General features: G+C 50.3%; 8 protein-coding genes across 8 annotated transcripts; 4 read left to right on the top strand and 4 right to left on the bottom strand.

Annotated features, from left to right (window-relative positions):
- Positions 1-677: 677 nt before the first annotated feature.
- FSUBG_10054 (n-acetylated-alpha-linked acidic dipeptidase 2) lies at positions 678-3,445 on the top strand (the record flags this gene model as incomplete). The annotated part of the gene is made up of 2 exons (XM_036674594.1): positions 678-3,209; positions 3,263-3,445. The coding sequence occupies 2 exons, from the start codon at positions 678-680 to the stop codon at positions 3,443-3,445; spliced, it is 2,715 nt and encodes a 904-aa protein (XP_036534485.1).
- Positions 3,446-3,916: 471 nt separating this feature from the next.
- On the bottom strand, positions 3,917-4,482 carry FSUBG_10053 (DNA damage response protein; the record flags this gene model as incomplete). Its single annotated transcript, XM_036674593.1, has 2 exons — positions 3,917-4,385; positions 4,436-4,482. The coding sequence occupies 2 exons, from the start codon at positions 4,480-4,482 to the stop codon at positions 3,917-3,919; spliced, it is 516 nt and encodes a 171-aa protein (XP_036534484.1).
- Positions 4,483-6,105: 1,623 nt separating this feature from the next.
- On the top strand, positions 6,106-6,758 carry FSUBG_10052 (uncharacterized protein; the record flags this gene model as incomplete). Its single annotated transcript, XM_036674592.1, has 2 exons — positions 6,106-6,242; positions 6,299-6,758. 2 exons carry the CDS (start codon positions 6,106-6,108, stop codon positions 6,756-6,758), a joined length of 597 nt encoding a protein of 198 aa, XP_036534483.1.
- Positions 6,759-7,302: 544 nt separating this feature from the next.
- On the bottom strand, positions 7,303-9,021 carry FSUBG_10051 (mitochondrial import MPI1 precursor; the record flags this gene model as incomplete). Its single annotated transcript, XM_036674591.1, has 2 exons — positions 7,303-7,978; positions 8,030-9,021. The coding sequence occupies 2 exons, from the start codon at positions 9,019-9,021 to the stop codon at positions 7,303-7,305; spliced, it is 1,668 nt and encodes a 555-aa protein (XP_036534482.1).
- A 287-nt stretch (positions 9,022-9,308) lies between these two features.
- On the top strand, positions 9,309-10,022 carry FSUBG_10050 (37S ribosomal S11; the record flags this gene model as incomplete). The annotated part of the gene is made up of 1 exon (XM_036674590.1): positions 9,309-10,022. One exon carries the CDS (start codon positions 9,309-9,311, stop codon positions 10,020-10,022), a length of 714 nt encoding a protein of 237 aa, XP_036534481.1.
- A 279-nt stretch (positions 10,023-10,301) lies between these two features.
- On the bottom strand, positions 10,302-11,118 carry FSUBG_10049 (UPF0326 domain protein; the record flags this gene model as incomplete). Its single annotated transcript, XM_036674588.1, has 2 exons — positions 10,302-10,946; positions 11,017-11,118. 2 exons carry the CDS (start codon positions 11,116-11,118, stop codon positions 10,302-10,304), a joined length of 747 nt encoding a protein of 248 aa, XP_036534480.1.
- Positions 11,119-12,067: 949 nt separating this feature from the next.
- FSUBG_10048 (GTP-binding protein) lies at positions 12,068-13,575 on the top strand (the record flags this gene model as incomplete). Its single annotated transcript, XM_036674587.1, has 4 exons — positions 12,068-12,142; positions 12,196-12,267; positions 12,325-12,810; positions 12,988-13,575. 4 exons carry the CDS (start codon positions 12,068-12,070, stop codon positions 13,573-13,575), a joined length of 1,221 nt encoding a protein of 406 aa, XP_036534479.1.
- A 1,240-nt stretch (positions 13,576-14,815) lies between these two features.
- On the bottom strand, positions 14,816-16,589 carry FSUBG_10047 (uncharacterized protein; the record flags this gene model as incomplete). The annotated part of the gene is made up of 2 exons (XM_036674586.1): positions 14,816-16,511; positions 16,582-16,589. The coding sequence occupies 2 exons, from the start codon at positions 16,587-16,589 to the stop codon at positions 14,816-14,818; spliced, it is 1,704 nt and encodes a 567-aa protein (XP_036534478.1).
- Positions 16,590-17,303: the final 714 nt, after the last annotated feature.

Genomic DNA, 17,303 nt, shown 5'->3' with positions numbered 1-17,303 from the left:
GAGGAGTGAGCTGTGGCATAGTATGGTACCTGTAATAGTCTTTTTACTGGCATTTTGTCAAAGTTTCCAAAGGCCAAGGCTTGCCAAGTCTCCTGGGTCAGCTCAGCCACTTGAGACCTCGACCACCAACTTTGTCTGGTTGGGGTGTCTTCTGCTGTCTGTCTTGTTACTCCGTACTAACCGGCGGGTTATGGCTACAGTGGATTCCTGTCCCCTACCTTACGTGGACACTCCATTAGGTTCGCCATCATCCCCCCCGTCGCAGCGCATTGGATTTGTACTACCTATACCTGCAGCCAACAACGTAACTAACTCGGTACATTACTTTGACTTTAATCATCTCAGCCCTTTCTCCCCTTCCTTTTCTTTACCCTGTCAACAACATCTCGAGTCAGAGCTTAAGCAGGCTTGGACTTATTAGTTTGGCGATGCGCTTCTGGCGTCTGTCTCTTGTCTCTCTTTCTTAACACTCCTTTCGTGCTTGCACCTCACTCATCTTAACCTAATTACGTCGTATCGATCGATCGAAACCGCGATTCGCCCGCTCCTTTTTATCCGTTCCCCTTCAGCGAATGGCACTGTTTATCTCGACTGCTTTGTGATACGCCTTAACCAGCTTCTGATCGGATTGAATATACGACAACCGAGGGCGCGGTTAGCGCTCAATCACCATCAAGATGCCTTCCGAAAAGACTCCTTTCTATGATCCCATACCGCCCACTTACGACCAGGCCGTGGCCAGCGGTAGTCATTACGATCCAGATGACTGGGCTCCTGCTCCAAGGTCTCCAACAAACGAGCGTAATGCAACAGAGGCGGAATCACAGGGTCTCCTACAACATTCGAGTGGCGCCAGTTCCTCCCGCAGACCCGACGGTTACCGGCCACCTACAGTAGAGACCGACGATGAGGACAGTTTATGGGCCAGCGATAGCGAGAGTGATGATGAAGCCGCGCAGGTTCGACGTGAGATGCAGGAGATGGAGATCGAGGAACCCGACCGATCCCGAGGCTCTCAGTGGGGGAAACGAATAGGGTCATATCTAACTCTACCGCGGTGGAAATGGTCCTGGAGGCCGAGATTACCACGATTACGCATACAATTACCTCAACGAGCTGATGCGCCAGCTGCCGACAACGCCGAGAATGCCACGGATGAGAATGAGGAGACGCCAAGCCAGGCAACGAGGAGGTGGAACATTCCGAAGGTGGACAAAACAACCATCATCTTATTCTTTGTGCGCATTTTGGCACTTACAATTATACTGGGATTTTTCTATCTGCTCTTCGCCAGCGATATGTTTGGTGGTTTGTCAGATCGATTAGGAGGTGGCTTCCGTTTCAACCCCGAGGACCTCAGAGCCCATTTGCTGCGTACCGTTGATCCCATGAGAATGCGCGCATCAGTACAGCACTTCTCGAATTACGCCCATATTGCTGGTACCGAGGGTGATTATGCGACCGCGTTGGATGTTCAGGCCATGTTCAGCAGGGCACTGCTGGACGAAGTTATGATGGATGAGTATAAGGTTTATCTCAACTATCCCCGCAAGGACGGTCGCGCGGTACAGATCATAGACGACAAGGATCTCAAGAAGGCCAAATGGACGGCTAAGCTAGAAGAAGAGGAAGTCGGAGGCGAAACAGCAGGTCGGCAAACGTACGCCTTCCACGGGTACTCAAAGTCGGGAGACGTCAAGGGACCTCTAATCTACGCCAACTATGGTACAAGAGACGATTTCAAGCATCTTACAAGCAAAGGTATTAATGCCACGGGGGCTATTGCGTTGGTGAAAAACGGTGGTCCTTTGGAGAATCAAGCTCTCAAGGTTAAGGCAGCGGAGCTGGCAGGCTTTGCTGGCTGTCTCATCTATTCCGACCCTGCGGACGACGGTTTCAAGAAGGGTGTTGTGGCTCCTGAAGGCTTGTATATGCCATCAGACGGTGTTCAAAGAGGCTCTGTAGGTCTCACAAACTGGGGAATTGGTGACCCCTTGTCGCCTGGTTATGGTAGCAAGGGTGATCAGCGAATCACACTTGACAAGGCCAACGGGCTTGTCGGTATCCCCAGTCTCCCTCTCGCTTGGAGAGATGCCAAGGTTCTACTACAGCATCTTAAGGGTTACGGTGAAAAGGTGCCTAACAAGTGGGAGGGCGGCGTCCCAGATGTCGAGTGGTGGACCGGCAGTGAGAAGTCCCCAATTGTGCGCTTGAAGAACGAGCAAGATGAGGATTCATTGCACACTATCTGGAATGTTTATGGTCGAATCAATGGCATGGAGCAGACATCTAAGTCTATCATCATCGGCAATCAACGAGATTCTTGGGCTTTCGGAGCAACGGACCCCCACTCGGGCACAGCTGTCATGATTGAGATGGCTCGAATATTCGGGGATCTAGTACAGCGAGGCTGGAGGCCATTGAGGACCATCGAATTTATGTCTTGGGATGCCTCTGCGTACAACCTGATTGGCTCAACTGAGTATGTCGAGCATAACTCTGAGGCCCTACGTGACAATGCCTTTGCTTACCTCAATCTCGGGGCGGCTGTTGTCGGAAAAGACCTGCATGCCTCAGGATCACCGGTGTTCCGAAAGTCTCTGCTTCATGCCCTGGGCCGAGTTATCGACCCCTCTACTAATAGTACATTGAAGGACCTCTGGGATCAGAGCCACGCCGAGCTGAAGCAGCCAGAGGGACGTGGCGACCACATCCCATTCCAGGATATCGCAGGAACAAGTGCACTCGACTTGGCCTTCAGGGGTACCCAGGTCCCTCACCACTCAAGTTACGACAAGATTGGATTGGTGGACAACTTCATCGATCCCGACTTCGAGTACCACGGCGCAATGGGACAAGTGATAGCTCTGCTCATTCTCGATATGGCCGATCGGCCCATTATGCCGTTTGATATGGGCTGGTATGCACAGAGACTGGGCGAATGGGTCAAAGATCTCGAGAAGTGGGCACTCGAGCAAATGGATGGCCAGCCCAAGGGCGAGAAAGACGCATTCAAGGAGCTCAAGGACGCTGCAACACTTGTTCAACACAACGTCGCCACATTCGAGAAGTGGGAAATGGAATGGGACCGCGAGGTCTTGGGCAATGGGGGCTGGGAGGCAAACGATATCGGTGCCTCTCGACTTGCGTACAACAACAAGATGGCATACTTTGAGACGGCGTTACTGGACATTGAAATCGGTGGTGGCGTACGTCCCCCTTATGAAACTGACTGAGAAGCTCAAGCTAACACTATCTCTAGATTCCCAACCGAACGCAGTTCAAGAACGTCGTCTTCGGACCAGAGGCTTGGTCCAACGACGGAGCCATCTTCCCTGCTATTCGCGACTGCATCGAGGGGGGAGACTGGAAAGCCGCCAAACCTATAGTTGCCAAGACGGCAGCGCTTCTCCGCAAAGCAGCAACAATCTTAGAGATGCAATAAAGCACGTGTATGATTTGAGCAGCGAAAAGAAAAGCCCTCTCTTTGTTTCCCTTTTTATATCGATCTTAGTCTAGGCAAACTCGCCATTGTTGTTGTTTTTTTTTTTTTTTTTTTACAGGATATACATAGTGTTTTTGGTTTCTGATCCAGGACACATTGCGTAGCTTTCACGCAAAAATGTACAGGAGGCATTGCACGGAGTTAGGTTTAGGTGGAACCCAGCTTTTTTTACGCTTTTTTTATTACTTTCTTGGGTAGGGCAGGACTTGTTGAGGCAACTGGTCGGGATAGAGTGATGGATATGTGTCTGATCGCCCTGACTGGGTAGATGGGATGTTTTTTCTTTGTTATAGTTATAGTAATGAAGGAATGCGAGTCGCTCATGCACCCTGATATGTTCCATCATGTTGATTTTTGCCCCAAGATATGCTTCGTGATCGTAATGCTCAAGAATCTCTGGTAGTTAGCCTCTTAAGCCTTCTGGGACTCGTAGTCCTGCACAGAAACCAGCTTTCCAACAACGTTGTACTTCTCCAAGAATCTCTCCTCCCAGCCCTGGAGCGCCTCCATCTGCTCCGCATCGAGTCCCTCCAGCTTATCAAGCGGGCCATCCAGGTCCTTAGTCAACATGTCCTCATCAAAGCTTCCACACGCAAGGCCTCGACTCGCATCCCGACCGGCAAAGTTGCTGTAAGGGCCACCAGGGCCGTAGAAGTTACGACCAGGCGAGACGTCGAAAACCCGACCGCGCACAGCAAGAAAGACAGGTCGATCCTCCTCGCCGTTGAAGGGGAGAAGAGTGTGGGGATTGTATGTTTTGAAGACTGTAGAGGGCGCGTCGCGAGGGAGAGATGGAGGTGGCGAGGAGCGGAGCATGGAGTAGGTTGTGTATAGGACGGCGCTGAGGAGGATGAGGTTGAGGGGTGTGAAGAGGGAAGCGCTGGGACGAGTTAGTGACGGAACTCAGAGAGCAGAGGCGGGATGCCATACCTTTCTTGGCTGGCTTGTTGAGCCATGTGTTGCTCGACGTGCTCCATCTTTGCAGTGTCTCTGAGTGTTGTGATGTGACTGGAGTATCGAGTTGAGCCGAGATGGTCGATTGAAGGTGTTTGTTAGAGGTAAGAAAGTAAGTGATGGGGTCGCCCCGTAGCTCCCGGTGGTTCCTTGGGGTTCTCCCCCACTTTGTGCTCCGGCGCGGCGTTTTGGACGGGAGTTGGCTTCGGAGCCTCCGGCAATATTTCCGGCAACTAGGTACCTAGTTTATGTCTTGACAGGTATTGCTCAAACCCGAAGCTGGCGTGATCACGGTTCAGTACCAAGGGTTGTTCTTCTCATGACACTGCGTTGCCATGATTCAAAGAACACTCGGCCAGAGCTCCATAGATACAGTCGTGGTACAGAGTATGAAGCTCAGAAGTCAACGGATTGATTGAAGCGACCAGGGCGAGAGAATTGGGCAGTGAAGCCTCATTGTAACTACAAAATTATGTTTCCTCTTGATTCAAAGCTTCTAGTTACCATCATCGATGCTGGAGACGGGTGATTTCGCCGCTGTTAACATCACTCATAGCCTGAGTTTAAGAGCTTCAAACACAGCCACAGTTATACAGTGGTTTCCTTTTTGATCTTCTTTATCCGATAGTTTGTTAACAGCAAGCAAAAAGACGTTCGCGAAAAGGATTATTTTACGTGTAGAAGACAAAAATGGAGGCTGAGGGATTTGAACCCCCGACCTTTCGCAGGCATTCGAAACAATGCAAAGCGAACGTGATCCCCCTACACCAAGCCCCCGACGTTGGATGACAGAGAGAATCATAGTTGACATTATACCAGCTTCAATAATGCCAGGAAGTTTGTCAACCACGACGGGCTTTGAGTTATACAAATCCTAGTAAATCTCTCTTGCATATCAATAACCATTATTCTTGTGTGGAGTGACATGGTCAACGTAGGCTTTTGGGTCACTTAACCTAGCTCAAGTGGTCATAACAATGGCTCATGTATGTATTACCGGGTTTGCTCATATGGAGCCTATAGGAGATGTACATGCTGGACAGCGATGTAATGTAAGTCGACTTGTGATTAATTCGTATCTATATTCTCAAATACATCATTTGCTCGATACCTCACTATTCACGCTCTTGGCCATTCTCTGCCATGAGTATTAAACCCCATCAACATCCAGTCATGCATGACTCACACCGAAAGCCATATCAAATCACATACCAATACGCTTCAAAACGAAGTGGCCTGTCTGCAGTTGTTTTCATCTTTGCTTAAGTTGGTTTCATCCTATTGTTGCCGATATAAAACGGAGGACACGACAGTGGTGGACATCTCTGATACATGTCCCTCTAAGGCAGCTTTCGTTACATATCTCTTTACTATCGTGGCACTTCAGCTTCAAAGAGAACAATAATATAGGTTTCTCAACTCTCTACAGCTGTTGTATGCCTTTTCTATGAGCCGAATTTGGAAAAAAGCCACGGCAAGAAAGTCAACCTTGGCTTCCCCGTCTGACTCAACTGCCAATACTCAGCCACAGCCTCATTCACGGTCACAGCTTGCACTTCCAACTCGAATGAAAAATATAAATGCACACAATCTCGTCAAGACTTCCTCCTAATTCTCGGATCTTTATTCATCGCGCCTCAGTAAAAATGGCTACAACTTCAGATCCCGGCCCAGTATATTTCTGGCGTGAAACAGACCCAGAAACAGGGTATCTATCACAATGGTATTATTGTCCTTTCAAGGATGATCAGGATGAGAGAAAGACGTACAAAACAGCAGAGCAGTAAGTCCCTTCACTTCTACAGATACACTATTCAAGGTCGACTGACATCTTCCAAGTTACATGATGCATCAAAAGGCCATCCTATTCAACGACGAAGCCACCGCGCTTGAGGTCCTCAAGACAGGCAATCCACGAAAAGTCAAGTCTCTCGGCCGCCAGGTGAAGAACTTTGACGAAACACTATGGCTGAAGCATCGACGTGACATAGTCCGAAAGGGCAACATCCTCAAGTTCACACGTGCTATCACGGAGGAGGGTTTCAAGAGAGGCACGCCTGGTGCAACTCAATCAATTTCATTACACTCGCCCATCGATGGTTCTCTAGCAGATATGTTGGTCAACACGGGTGATAGAGAACTTGTCGAGGCCAGTCCATTTGATTCGGTCTGGGGCATTGGGTTTAAAGCTGCAGATGCAGATGCTGCAAGAGACTCGTGGGGTGAGAATTTGCTGGGTAAGGAGCTGATGGAGGTTAGAAGGATCTTAAAGGAGAGACGAGTCGACCAGGGAGCATGAGTGGCCATAGGACGGGACTGTTATACAATATTGAATCGTGCAAGCAGGTATCACTTTGTTAGGGGACGGGACAATGGTTGTTTGAACTGTTTCGGCTGTACGCCTAGATAGATTGCACCGACCTTGAAAACCAAGGCAACTTTTGAACATGTCTATAAGTCCATCTTCCTCCCACCAATGATGCCCGGCCCAATGCCCCAGTTCCCCTCCATAGTCATACATAAAAAGAACCTCGTCCCAAGGCAAGCAGAGCGGCGTGGTAGTAGTCATTTTTTGCTGTTTAACAGCCCCAAACCCATTCTCCAGAAAATGCTTGTTTTGTTTGGTAGTTGTACGTTGTGTTGTGTCGTGGTAGTATTGGTGTTGTTGTTTTTTCGTGTCGAGAGCCCGCCCAGATATTTTCACATGATAGAACATATTTTACAGTAATTAACACACATTAGGCGATGCTCGCGTGTTCGCCTTCGATCCCTTCTCATCACGTAGGTATCCAACAAAGGCAGATCCCCAACCCCTTGACGCCGCGTTAAAATGACTGTTTCTTTTAGTACCAGTCTCGCCCACTCTTCTGCATCTCAATCAGACGCCAGCCCCTTGTCTCGGGGTTGTTGACATCTTCTGGTACTCGTGTGATACCAATGGCATAAGTGACCAGTTGCACCTTGTCCTCCATACCGGCAGCAAGCTCGTTCGTCTTGGCATTGCGGTAGACGTGAACCTCTTGCGTGCGGCAGGTGATGATGAAGACAGGAACCTCACCAGGATCAAGCATGCGAGCTCGTAGAATGTCGACATTTCGAATATCCAGGATCTTTCCGTCCGACTTCATGCCAGCCTGTAGGTATTGCTTAGTGAGAGCCTCGTACACAGAGTACTGAGCGGCAGAAAGCCACAGTTTTAGTGTCTCGGCATCACCCTTGACGTAAGCGTCCAACACCTCGGGAAGAATGTACTCTCGAAGCTCCTGGAGGAAAGGCTCTGTCTGGAAATTGGGGTCCATGGATCTGAACTTCTTGATGACCATGGCAGTCTCGTTCTCGGCGAAGAAGCCTCCGATACGGTCCGTGATGCTTCGAGCGGTCGATACAAGAGGGTTCTCAGACTCCTCATACTTGCCCCTCAAGCTGAAAAGTCCTTGCACATACTTGTTCTGGTCGCGGAAATCTCTCCAGGCCTCCTTCCAAGCAGCGTCCTTGTGAACGGTAACACTCGTGCCAGCGCTATCTCTTGTTAGGCCAGATTCAAATGAGAGAGATTGCAGGGATACTTACTTAATGTCCTCTTCCATAGGTGCAGCCGCCTTGTAACCCCGCTGCTTGTCGAGTGCCTCTCGGCGTTTCCTGCGCTCCTCCTTCTCGACCCAGCCACCGTATCGTGAAGAGCTGCCATCGTCAATGACATTCTTGACATTCTTGTAAGCCTCTGTGTTTCGGATGGGCTGGGTGGCCTTGTCCACGGCATCTCCCGTGACATTAGCGGCCTTGCGAACACCCTTTACGACGGAGGTATCCCAAGTCCAAGAAGCACCCTTGCCAATGGCACCAGCAGTGACCTTGGCACCCTTTCCAAGAGTTGAAGAAACAGCGCCAGTGGACTTCTCGTAGGCCTCACGAGCACGTCGCACACCCTCACTCTCGGCGAATTGATTAGCAGACGCAGCAATCTGCTTGGTCGACTCGTTCCATTCTTGCGACTTCTGGAACTCGGTGTTCATGGTCTCCATGAAAACCTGCCAGGGGGTCTTGTCGCCATGAGGAGGAGGGGGAGGGGCATCCTCCTTCTTCTTCTCTTTATCCTTGCCCTCGCCCTCACCCTCACCCTCGGCCTCTTCTTTTCCTTCCTTTCCAGCATTCTCGCCATCCTCGGTCTTCTTGGATTGCTCCTCCTCGGGCTTAGCCTCAGATTCGGCGCCAGCTTCAGTAGGCTTTTTCTCTTTTGCGTCGGTAGGTGCAGCAGTTGAGGGTTTTTGTTCAGTTTGAGGCTTCTCCTGGTGTAAGCGGCTGGAAAGGTGGAAGAGACGAGATTGAGCGGTATAAGTGGGGGAGTAACGAAGCTCGGCGGGGACAAAAGAAGACCTCAATGGCGATCGAACTGAACCGGAAAGCACTGAGCTTTGTTGCCTCGCACCGTTGTTGGAGGCATTCTGAGAGAGCTGGGATGCTAATCTTCGGTAGGCGGGAGATCTGCCAGCGGATGAGACATGAGCAGAAGCCCGCGAAAAGGCGAGCTCCGAGGAGGCCGTCTTTCTTGCGAGGGAGTTCATTATTGTGACAACACAAGGAGACAAATCCCTCCAGGAAAAAGGCAGCGGGTGGGTTTGGAGAGATGCCGAGATGGACGGTGGAAGGTGGTGGAATTCCCGGACGAAATTTTGGTTTGCGATCTCGGTCCGGGGGCGGAAAGTCAAGGAAGACAAACACCGAGACGGTAAAGCCTCGGTAGAATTGCTCCCCGTCCAGCCCCGGCCTGTGGGGGAAGTTTACAGCCGCGAGTAAAAATTGCCAGAGGCAGATCATCAATTGACGACAGGTCCAGGCAAATGCGAACAAAATGAGTCGCTCATTGGCAAGTCGCCTCGCGGCGCAATCGCTCTTTCAATCCTCCCGAGCAACCGTCCCGAAGTCGTCTTTCCAAATCGCTCGCTCCATCTCCCAGACAAACTCCAACCGCGATGATAGACCCAGAAGGGCATCCAGCCGACCCAGCACGGCCTCGCTGTTAGAGAACATCTACGGCCCCTCAGAGACGTCCAAGACGAAACCCTCCTCTAACAATGCCATGGCCAACCTCTCCCAAAGTCTTGTCTTCCAGACCCTTGACAAGTCTTCCAATATCGATACCAGCCCACTATCCAGAGATACCCGTCGACAGGCCGAGGCAAAGGAGGACGATCTCGAGCCATACCACTTCCACATCTACTCTCACAAGCACAATACCCATATCACCTGCACCAAGCCCAACCGAGAACCAATTATCTCTCTGTCAGCCGGCAACATTGGTTTCCGCAAGTCTCGCCGTGGTCTATTCGATTCCGCCTACTCCCTCACCAAGTATGTCCTGGAGCGATTAATCCACAACGGCTGGCCCATGAAGATGAACCGACTAGAGATTGTGCTACGAGGCTTCGGTCAGGGACGAGAGGCTGCTCTGAAGGTTCTGATGAGCCCCGAGGGTAAGGTCTTACGAGACAAGATTGTCCGTGTAGCCGACTCGACCAGAATCAAGTTTGGTGGTACCAGGAGCGAAAAGCCTAGACGTCTATAAAAGTCTGGAATTTTGTATTGGAATTGGAATTGGGGCACATTTTTGGGAAAATGTTCACATGAGAATATCACTTCGCCGCGGAGGTTGAGAAAGTGAATGTACTATACTCTGTACGACTTGTACTATACAAATGAACAAGACACAGCTTGCTTTGCTTGCAAGTTCCCAAACGAATGATCTGCTCCTGGATAGTAAAATCATTGGTATCGTGCTAATCCATGGAAACGGTACCTCGAAACGCCAAACTCCACTTAACACCACAGCCTCATCTATACTCTATTATCGGATGGCCCTCTCAGCTGGTGGTAATCGGCGGCCGGCGGAATCGCGGAGGGCTTGCTTGCCCTTCCCGCTACCGCCTCGTCGTCTTTCTTCCGCGCTATCCCACTCGTCATCTTCGTTGCTATCGTTTTCTTCCATTAGCAGATGGGGGTCCGTCGCTTTCTTCAACGGATGAGAGTTGTCGTCGTTCGAATTGTCGTAATCGTCCAACAGTGCACCTTCGCTGGTGTCGTATTCGGGTGGTTCAATCCAATCCCGAGGGACGACACAAGGGAGCGCAACTCCGATACTGGCGGCACGATTTAACCATGCTGGGCCTGACTGTCCTGTAAGTCGCTTGCAAAGATAAGAGGTGAAATGATTGCAGTTCTTGGTCAGAAGATTGTATGAAGTGCCCAGGAACTCTTCAGAGGCAGATTGTAGAGTCGCATTAATCTCGTCTTCTGTCGCGAGAGTGAACCCGTGCAGGATCTCGCATCGAAATGTGCCTCCGGGCGGTTCGGTCCGGGGTTTTGTCCAGTATACACCTGTGAGGCCTCTTTTATCATGCCCACCATAGGCATATTCCCTCCCGTTGATCACGACACCCGAATGAAGTAGTGAGGCGCCTACTGTCCACAATACCGACGATAATCGGCCGGGCTGTCATGCCGCACGTATCAGCGTCATGCTCATGAAAGCTAGTGAGATGAGTATGAGCGACTTCACTTACCGGCAGTAGATCATAGACATGTATAGTGATCTCAGTTTTGGATAAAGATAATGTTGAGCGGTGAGATCTGCTCACCGAAGAGCTCTTCTTGTGACGCGGCATCATGCAAAAGCTGATACAGACACTGCAACTATTGCGCCGTCAAGTGGCTCGAAGCTTTGGGGTTTGCAGCTGACGGGTGAGCGGGGCTGAGCTGGGGAAATGGTAGGCTGATAAGGCTTATATAGTGCTGTAGGTTGGTGTTCGTAGGCGTCAATTTGGCAAGACAAAGAATCCCGGGGCATAAAGAGAAGATGAATATTCTAACTTGAGAGGTTGATGAATAGAAGTGAAGGAGAAAGGAAATAACTGAAAGAATCGGACTGGCCGGCCCGGCTGAGCTCCCGTCGTTCCTGTCAGATCAAGCGCGGCGAAATCCAAAACCTCTAGGTAAGTAAGGTAGGTTGCTCTGCCTCTGTCCTACTCTCTACTAAACTTTAGGTAACCTCAGGTAACTCAGGTCAGGCATTTCCAAAGACGGACACCTAAAACCACAGGGCCTAAGCTCTGTGACATACTGTGCCTGTTCACTAGATCCTGGATCCAGGGTCCTTCTGCGCACGGCTTGGTACCTTTAGGCCAAGCTGCTTTCGTCAGCCAATGACGTCGTCTTCAAATTCCAGCCGGAACTACCTTTTCCCACTATCCGAAGAATCTTGGCACAGCCCAACCTCTCTAAACCCCAGCAAGGTGGGGTCACGAACAAATTCTCATCTCATCTCCCCAAGCTCGGCTCGCGGAAAATAAAAAGAGAAATCTTTTTTCTCTCTCTTCAACTTCCCTTTCTTCCCTTTCCCTTCGTCGTCGCTCTCGCTCTCGAAGCCGTCCAAGGTTGGCACTAGCCAACCTGAATCACTTCACCACGAAGTCCATCAAATCTTCCATCTTCTTCGCTTCTTTTCCTCCTCTTGCACCCCGCGCAGCAAGCTCTGCAGCTGTTGGACACGTTCCATCCACACGCTTCGGTCTAGTCTTCTTCGTTCAACGTCGTAACTACGCCAAGTCACGCAAGATGGCTCCTAAGAAGCAAGTCGTTGAGGAGAAGATCCCTCTGGGCAGGCCTGGAAACAACTTGAAGAGTGGTATTGTGCGTGACAATATTCTATCGATGATGTATGCCACGTGCTAACCATAATCCAGGTCGGTTTGGCCAACGTCGGCAAATCTACTCTCTTCCAGGCCATTACCAAGTCTAACCTCGGTAACCCAGCTGTATGAAGCCCCCTCGCCATCCGCCGTCTTTAGTATCGGGGTGCTGACAGCATCAAGAACTTCCCCTATGCCACCATCGACCCTGAGGAAGCCCGCGTCGTCGTTCCCGATGACCGGTTCGACTGGCTCGTCGAGAAGTACAAGCCCAAGTCCGTTGTTCCCGCCAACTTGACCGTCTACGATATCGCCGGTCTGACCCGCGGCTCATCAACCGGTGCTGGTCTTGGAAACGCTTTCTTGTCGCACATTCGCGCCGTCGATGCCATCTTCCAGGTTGTTCGTTGCTTCGATGATGCCGAGATTATCCACATTGAGGGTGACGTGAACCCCACCCGTGATCTTGACATCATCAGCGAGGAGCTGCGACTCAAGGATATTGAGTTCGTTGAGAAGGCCCTCGAGAACCAGAAGAAGAAGACCCGTATGGGTGGCCAGTCTCTGGAGCAGAAGAAGGCCAAGCAAGAACAGGAAACCATTGAGAAGATCTTAGACTGGCTCAACCAGGGCAAGGATGTCCGCAAGGGCACCTGGGGCCCCAAGGAGGTAAGACTTTTTTTCTCTATTTCTTCCGCTCCACACATCTTGCTTTCCTGATGACAAAAGGCCATAAGGCCTGAATCTATAACCCAGCTCGTCGAATGCCTCACCTATTAACGCTAGAGGCATTGTGAGATAAACTTTATTCTGACTGCAAATCTTTTACACATGTTCATGTTGAAGAAACTTATGAGAACCCTCGCTGACATTCTCATCCAGATTGAGGTCATCAACCCTCTCTTCCTCCTGACTGCTAAGCCCGTCGTCTATCTCGTCAACTTGTCCGAGAAGGACTTCATCCGCAAGAAGAACAAGCATCTTCCCAAGATTGTCGAGTGGATCAACGAGAACGCCAAGGGCGACCCTCTCATCCCCGTCTCCGTCTCTTACGAGTCTCGTCTTACTCAGTTCGAGACCGAGGCTGAGGCCAAGGAGGAGCAGAAGAATGTTGGTGCCGAATCTGTTCTGCCCAAGGTCATTCTTCAGATGCGCAAGACCCTTCAGCTTGGCAGCTTCTTCACTGTCGGACCTGATGAGGTTCGACAGTGGACCATCCGAACTGGCACCAAGGCGCCTCAGGCTGCGGGTGTCATCCACACCGATTTCGAGAAGACCTTCATCCAGGCTCTCGTCTTCAACTACAACACCCTAAAGGAGCTCGGTGACGAGTCCGAGGTCAAGTCCAAGGGCAAGATCATGACCAAGGGTAAGGAATATGTCGTCGAGGATGGCGATATTCTGCACATCAAGGCTGGTGCCGCCAAGAGCTAAGCTCTCGATATCACCAGGCGTATTTAAGTCCACAGAAAAAAGTCAAATGCAATGATGTGATGAAGATCAACTTTGTGTCCCATGAATTTACATGTTTGATGACTTTTCCCAGACGCTGAGAATTTTCAGGGTTTGACATACCCCTTCCTATGTATGATATTGTATGTGCAGCTTGCCGTGCTGTTGTAACATGCTTGTAATGAATAGCTTCACGTCTTGGAGATATGATGGGAATTGAGGAGACATTCGCAGCATCAGCCACAAGTTCCACAACACTTTCGTTTTGTTGAACTTCAAACAGCATCGCTATTTGTCTTGTATAGACATACCTCAGACAATTCAGCACATTGGACACGGTCTATTACATTAGAGTTGTCAGACTATCTAGAGTATATGATCAGCGATATAACACGGCAAGCAAGCTGCATTATATTGTCAACTGCTCTAAATTCCGTATAGGGTGCCGCATCCTTCGGGGCAGCATCCCACTCCAGCTTGATCATCGATTCTCTTATCTTCCACGATAGTAGGGTTAAGAGGGAGGGGCAGAAAAAACTGCACGAAATAACAAGGCATCAATCAGATCTAATAAACTAAGCTAAAAACAAGAATGGTTTGCAAAAAAATGACAAAAGAGATAATTGTTTTGCCGTCAGCAAGACTCGAACTTGCGTTTTCAGTGCTTCGAATGAGCCACAAACTGATGTACTGACCCCTATACGATGACGGCTTTTTTGTTGTGAAAACTGATTGAGTAGATTGGTTTATGTACATGGGTCAAGCATAGAGGAAAAAGTATAACGCCTTCTTTTGGCAACCATGCACCTGAATGTTGAATGTGGTTACGCCAAGACGTGTGCTTTTCATTTCAGTTGTATAAGAGATACATATGGTGTTTATTCTGAAGTGTATTGCTGGGTACTGTGGAATGTCAAGGTGATATGGCCATCCGTTGCACAAGCACGCCTAACTATTATAGACAGGCGTGTAAGTGAATGGAATAAGGCCTCTCTTTAAGCACTTATCCAAGTTGCTTACTTGTTCTTATAAAGACGTTGGACGTGTTGGTTCGTACTCATTTAGGAGCTAATATCACCATGATGCAGTCAATATGATGTTGAAGTGTTTTAATTAAATGTTAAATTGATTACAAAATTCGCACATTCATTCATTATCATGTCTTTTCTTTCCAATCATCCATCATCTATCATCTCATCATCCTGCTAAAGGCACCAGGCCCTTAGACTCCTCCATATCGAACACCTCGCTTTCCAAGCTCCTTGCGGCCAATGGCATCTTCAGGCCACACCCATCCACGACTTCTCTTGGCCTCACGCTTCTCAGCCAGCTGGGGTTGAGGAACCCAGGAGTCGCGGGGTTGAGCCTTACGGCGAGTTCCCTCAGCGGGTGCACCGATCTCAGCACGCCAGTGGGCATGGCCGGTGGGTGTGTCGTCGGCAGCAAGTTGGCAGAGACCCCAGAGGGCAAGGCATGCAGTGAGGGGAGTCTCGTGGGGAAGGGTTGAAGCATCGCCTTCAGGGGCAGAGGCAGCGAGCTGGACTGATGTGACCTCGAGATCGCCGAAGAAGGGAGTGTTGGCAGTGCCGTTGCGGACAAGCACAAGCTCAATTTCGGTAAAGATGAAACCATAGCGGCACCCGTGCTCGCGCATGGTGTGGTGAATAGCTGAGAGGCCACGGAGATACTCAACACGCTTGATGTTGCCCTCAACTCGCATGCCAGTGTTGAAGCGGTCGAAGCTACGGACAATACCAACAACTCGGGCAGTGGGCTTGCCACCAAACATGGCAGCAGCAGTAGCAGACTCCCCAGCAGCGTTGGCGACAAAGAGAAGATCGTTCATGCCAGCAGTCTTGGGAGGCACTGAAAGGTGAAGAGGGCGAGTTGACGACATGGCCAAAGCTGAGTTCAGCTTGGGGAGATAGTACGAGGCGTAGATGGAGTGAAGCTGAGTCTCAGTCTCGGGGTGACGAGATGCGAAAGTAGGCTGGGGGAGCAGAGGAGCGGGAACAGGGTTGGTAAGAAGAAGAGAGGCACCGGGGAGAGAAAGAATGGCAGATGCGTTAAAAGAGGACCAAGAGCGAATGTTGCGAACATCCCACCAAAAATGCTTAGTGGCAGCATCTCGCACGGGGAACGAGATATGGCGGACCAGAGACGCAGCTGGGTTGGGAGAGGTGAGGAAGCTCAGAAGGTTGGTATTGGGAGTAGGGTCCGGAGTGGCAGTGAGGCTTAGAGGGGACTGGGCACGAGGACTGTAGTCGTAGAAGCCATAGTCAGACTGTTGCTGAGGGACGGGAACGAACGAGGGCATCTGACGATAGGTAGGATAGCCATAACGATCGATTGTGGTGGCGTCGAGGCTGGAAGCACGGCGTGAGTGAGAGGCAGAGATGTGAGTGGCAAAGTCGGCCGGAGATGTCAGGAGTGACGCAGACAGAGTATCATCAGGCTGGCTGGAGAAGCTTGTGTTGACTGAGCCAGGAGTGTCAAAGGCGATGGCAAGAGACTCGGGGTTGGTGTAGCTCCTTGAGTGACGAGAAGGGTTGGGAGCAGGAGGAGTAGTCATGCGATAGTGGCAAGGAGTGGCATCAATATCTTGGTCTTGAGAGCGAATCTTTGGCAGCAGAAGAGGGCCATGCTGGCGAACAGCTGATGAAGCACGAGGAGGCGTTGTGAGACGGGAGCAGAGAGAGTCATGGTCTGACTCGGCTGAGATGGCAGAGTAGACTGAAGCCTTTGATGATGAGCGAGAGTGGCCAGAGATATGGCCAGCAGCAGTAGCTGAAGCTGAAGCATAGGCCATGTCGAGGAAAGCTTGGTCAAAGGGCAGAGTTGACATGGGAGGAGGACTTGTGCGCTCGATAGAGGCTGAGGGGAAGCTAAAGTCGAAGGGCATATCGACAGCCAGAGTTCTTGAGAGTGTATTAGCAATATGTATAGTGAATGGATGGTCTTTGGTGGTGGTTGGTGGGAATATCTTACGTGGACATGATGTGGGAAGAAGTATTAGTGAGAGTCTATAAGTGTATGAACAAGGATGAGGAGGCCAGCTCCGTGAAAAAAAAGGTCGAGATGAAACCGGAAGTTTTTGGGAGTTCGTTAGAGTGTAGTCTCAGAACCAGCGAGACTTGTAAGTTTTGCTGTGAAGCTTTTTGATCTGATGATGATAGTGATGATGATAGTGATACCGGATCACAATAGATGGAAAAGAGGAGAGTTAGGATGATATTAGGGATGATTGGTAAAAGACAGGCCGACGATGAAGGATGCTGGATAGAAATAGAGGAAAGGGAACCAGAGACCCAGGGCGAGGCCGTCTTCTTATGCTGTCGATGAAGCAGACAAGGACAATGGTTGGCGATGGGCGGCTGACGGCTGTGGGCTCCGGCATAGGACCCATCCGATCGCCCTTGACTCTCCACGAAACAAGAAACATTTTTACACCTTGTCTCTCATTGGGAACACGAGGAAGAGAAGAATCTGAAACACGTCCCCATCGTCTGTCTCTGCAGAGAATTATCGCGGACGCGCTTCGATTTCGAGGTGTAGACTAAGTTGTAGAGGTCATGGCACAGCATGGCATGATTGGCGGATGCGTATTGACACTGTAAGCGCCACGCTTTGGAGAGGCGAGGATGTAAGTGCGAGAGCCGCGATGCACTGTGTAATACTACCTACCCCAGGCGTCATGATCATCGCCAAGG

This window comes from Fusarium subglutinans (genome assembly GCF_013396075.1).
Source record: "Fusarium subglutinans strain NRRL 66333 chromosome Unknown NRRL66333_c0000166, whole genome shotgun sequence".
Lineage (NCBI taxonomy): Eukaryota > Fungi > Ascomycota > Sordariomycetes > Hypocreales > Nectriaceae > Fusarium > Fusarium subglutinans.
The sequence above is the reverse complement of the archived record's forward strand: the minus strand, read 5'-3'. Positions and strand labels throughout refer to the sequence as shown.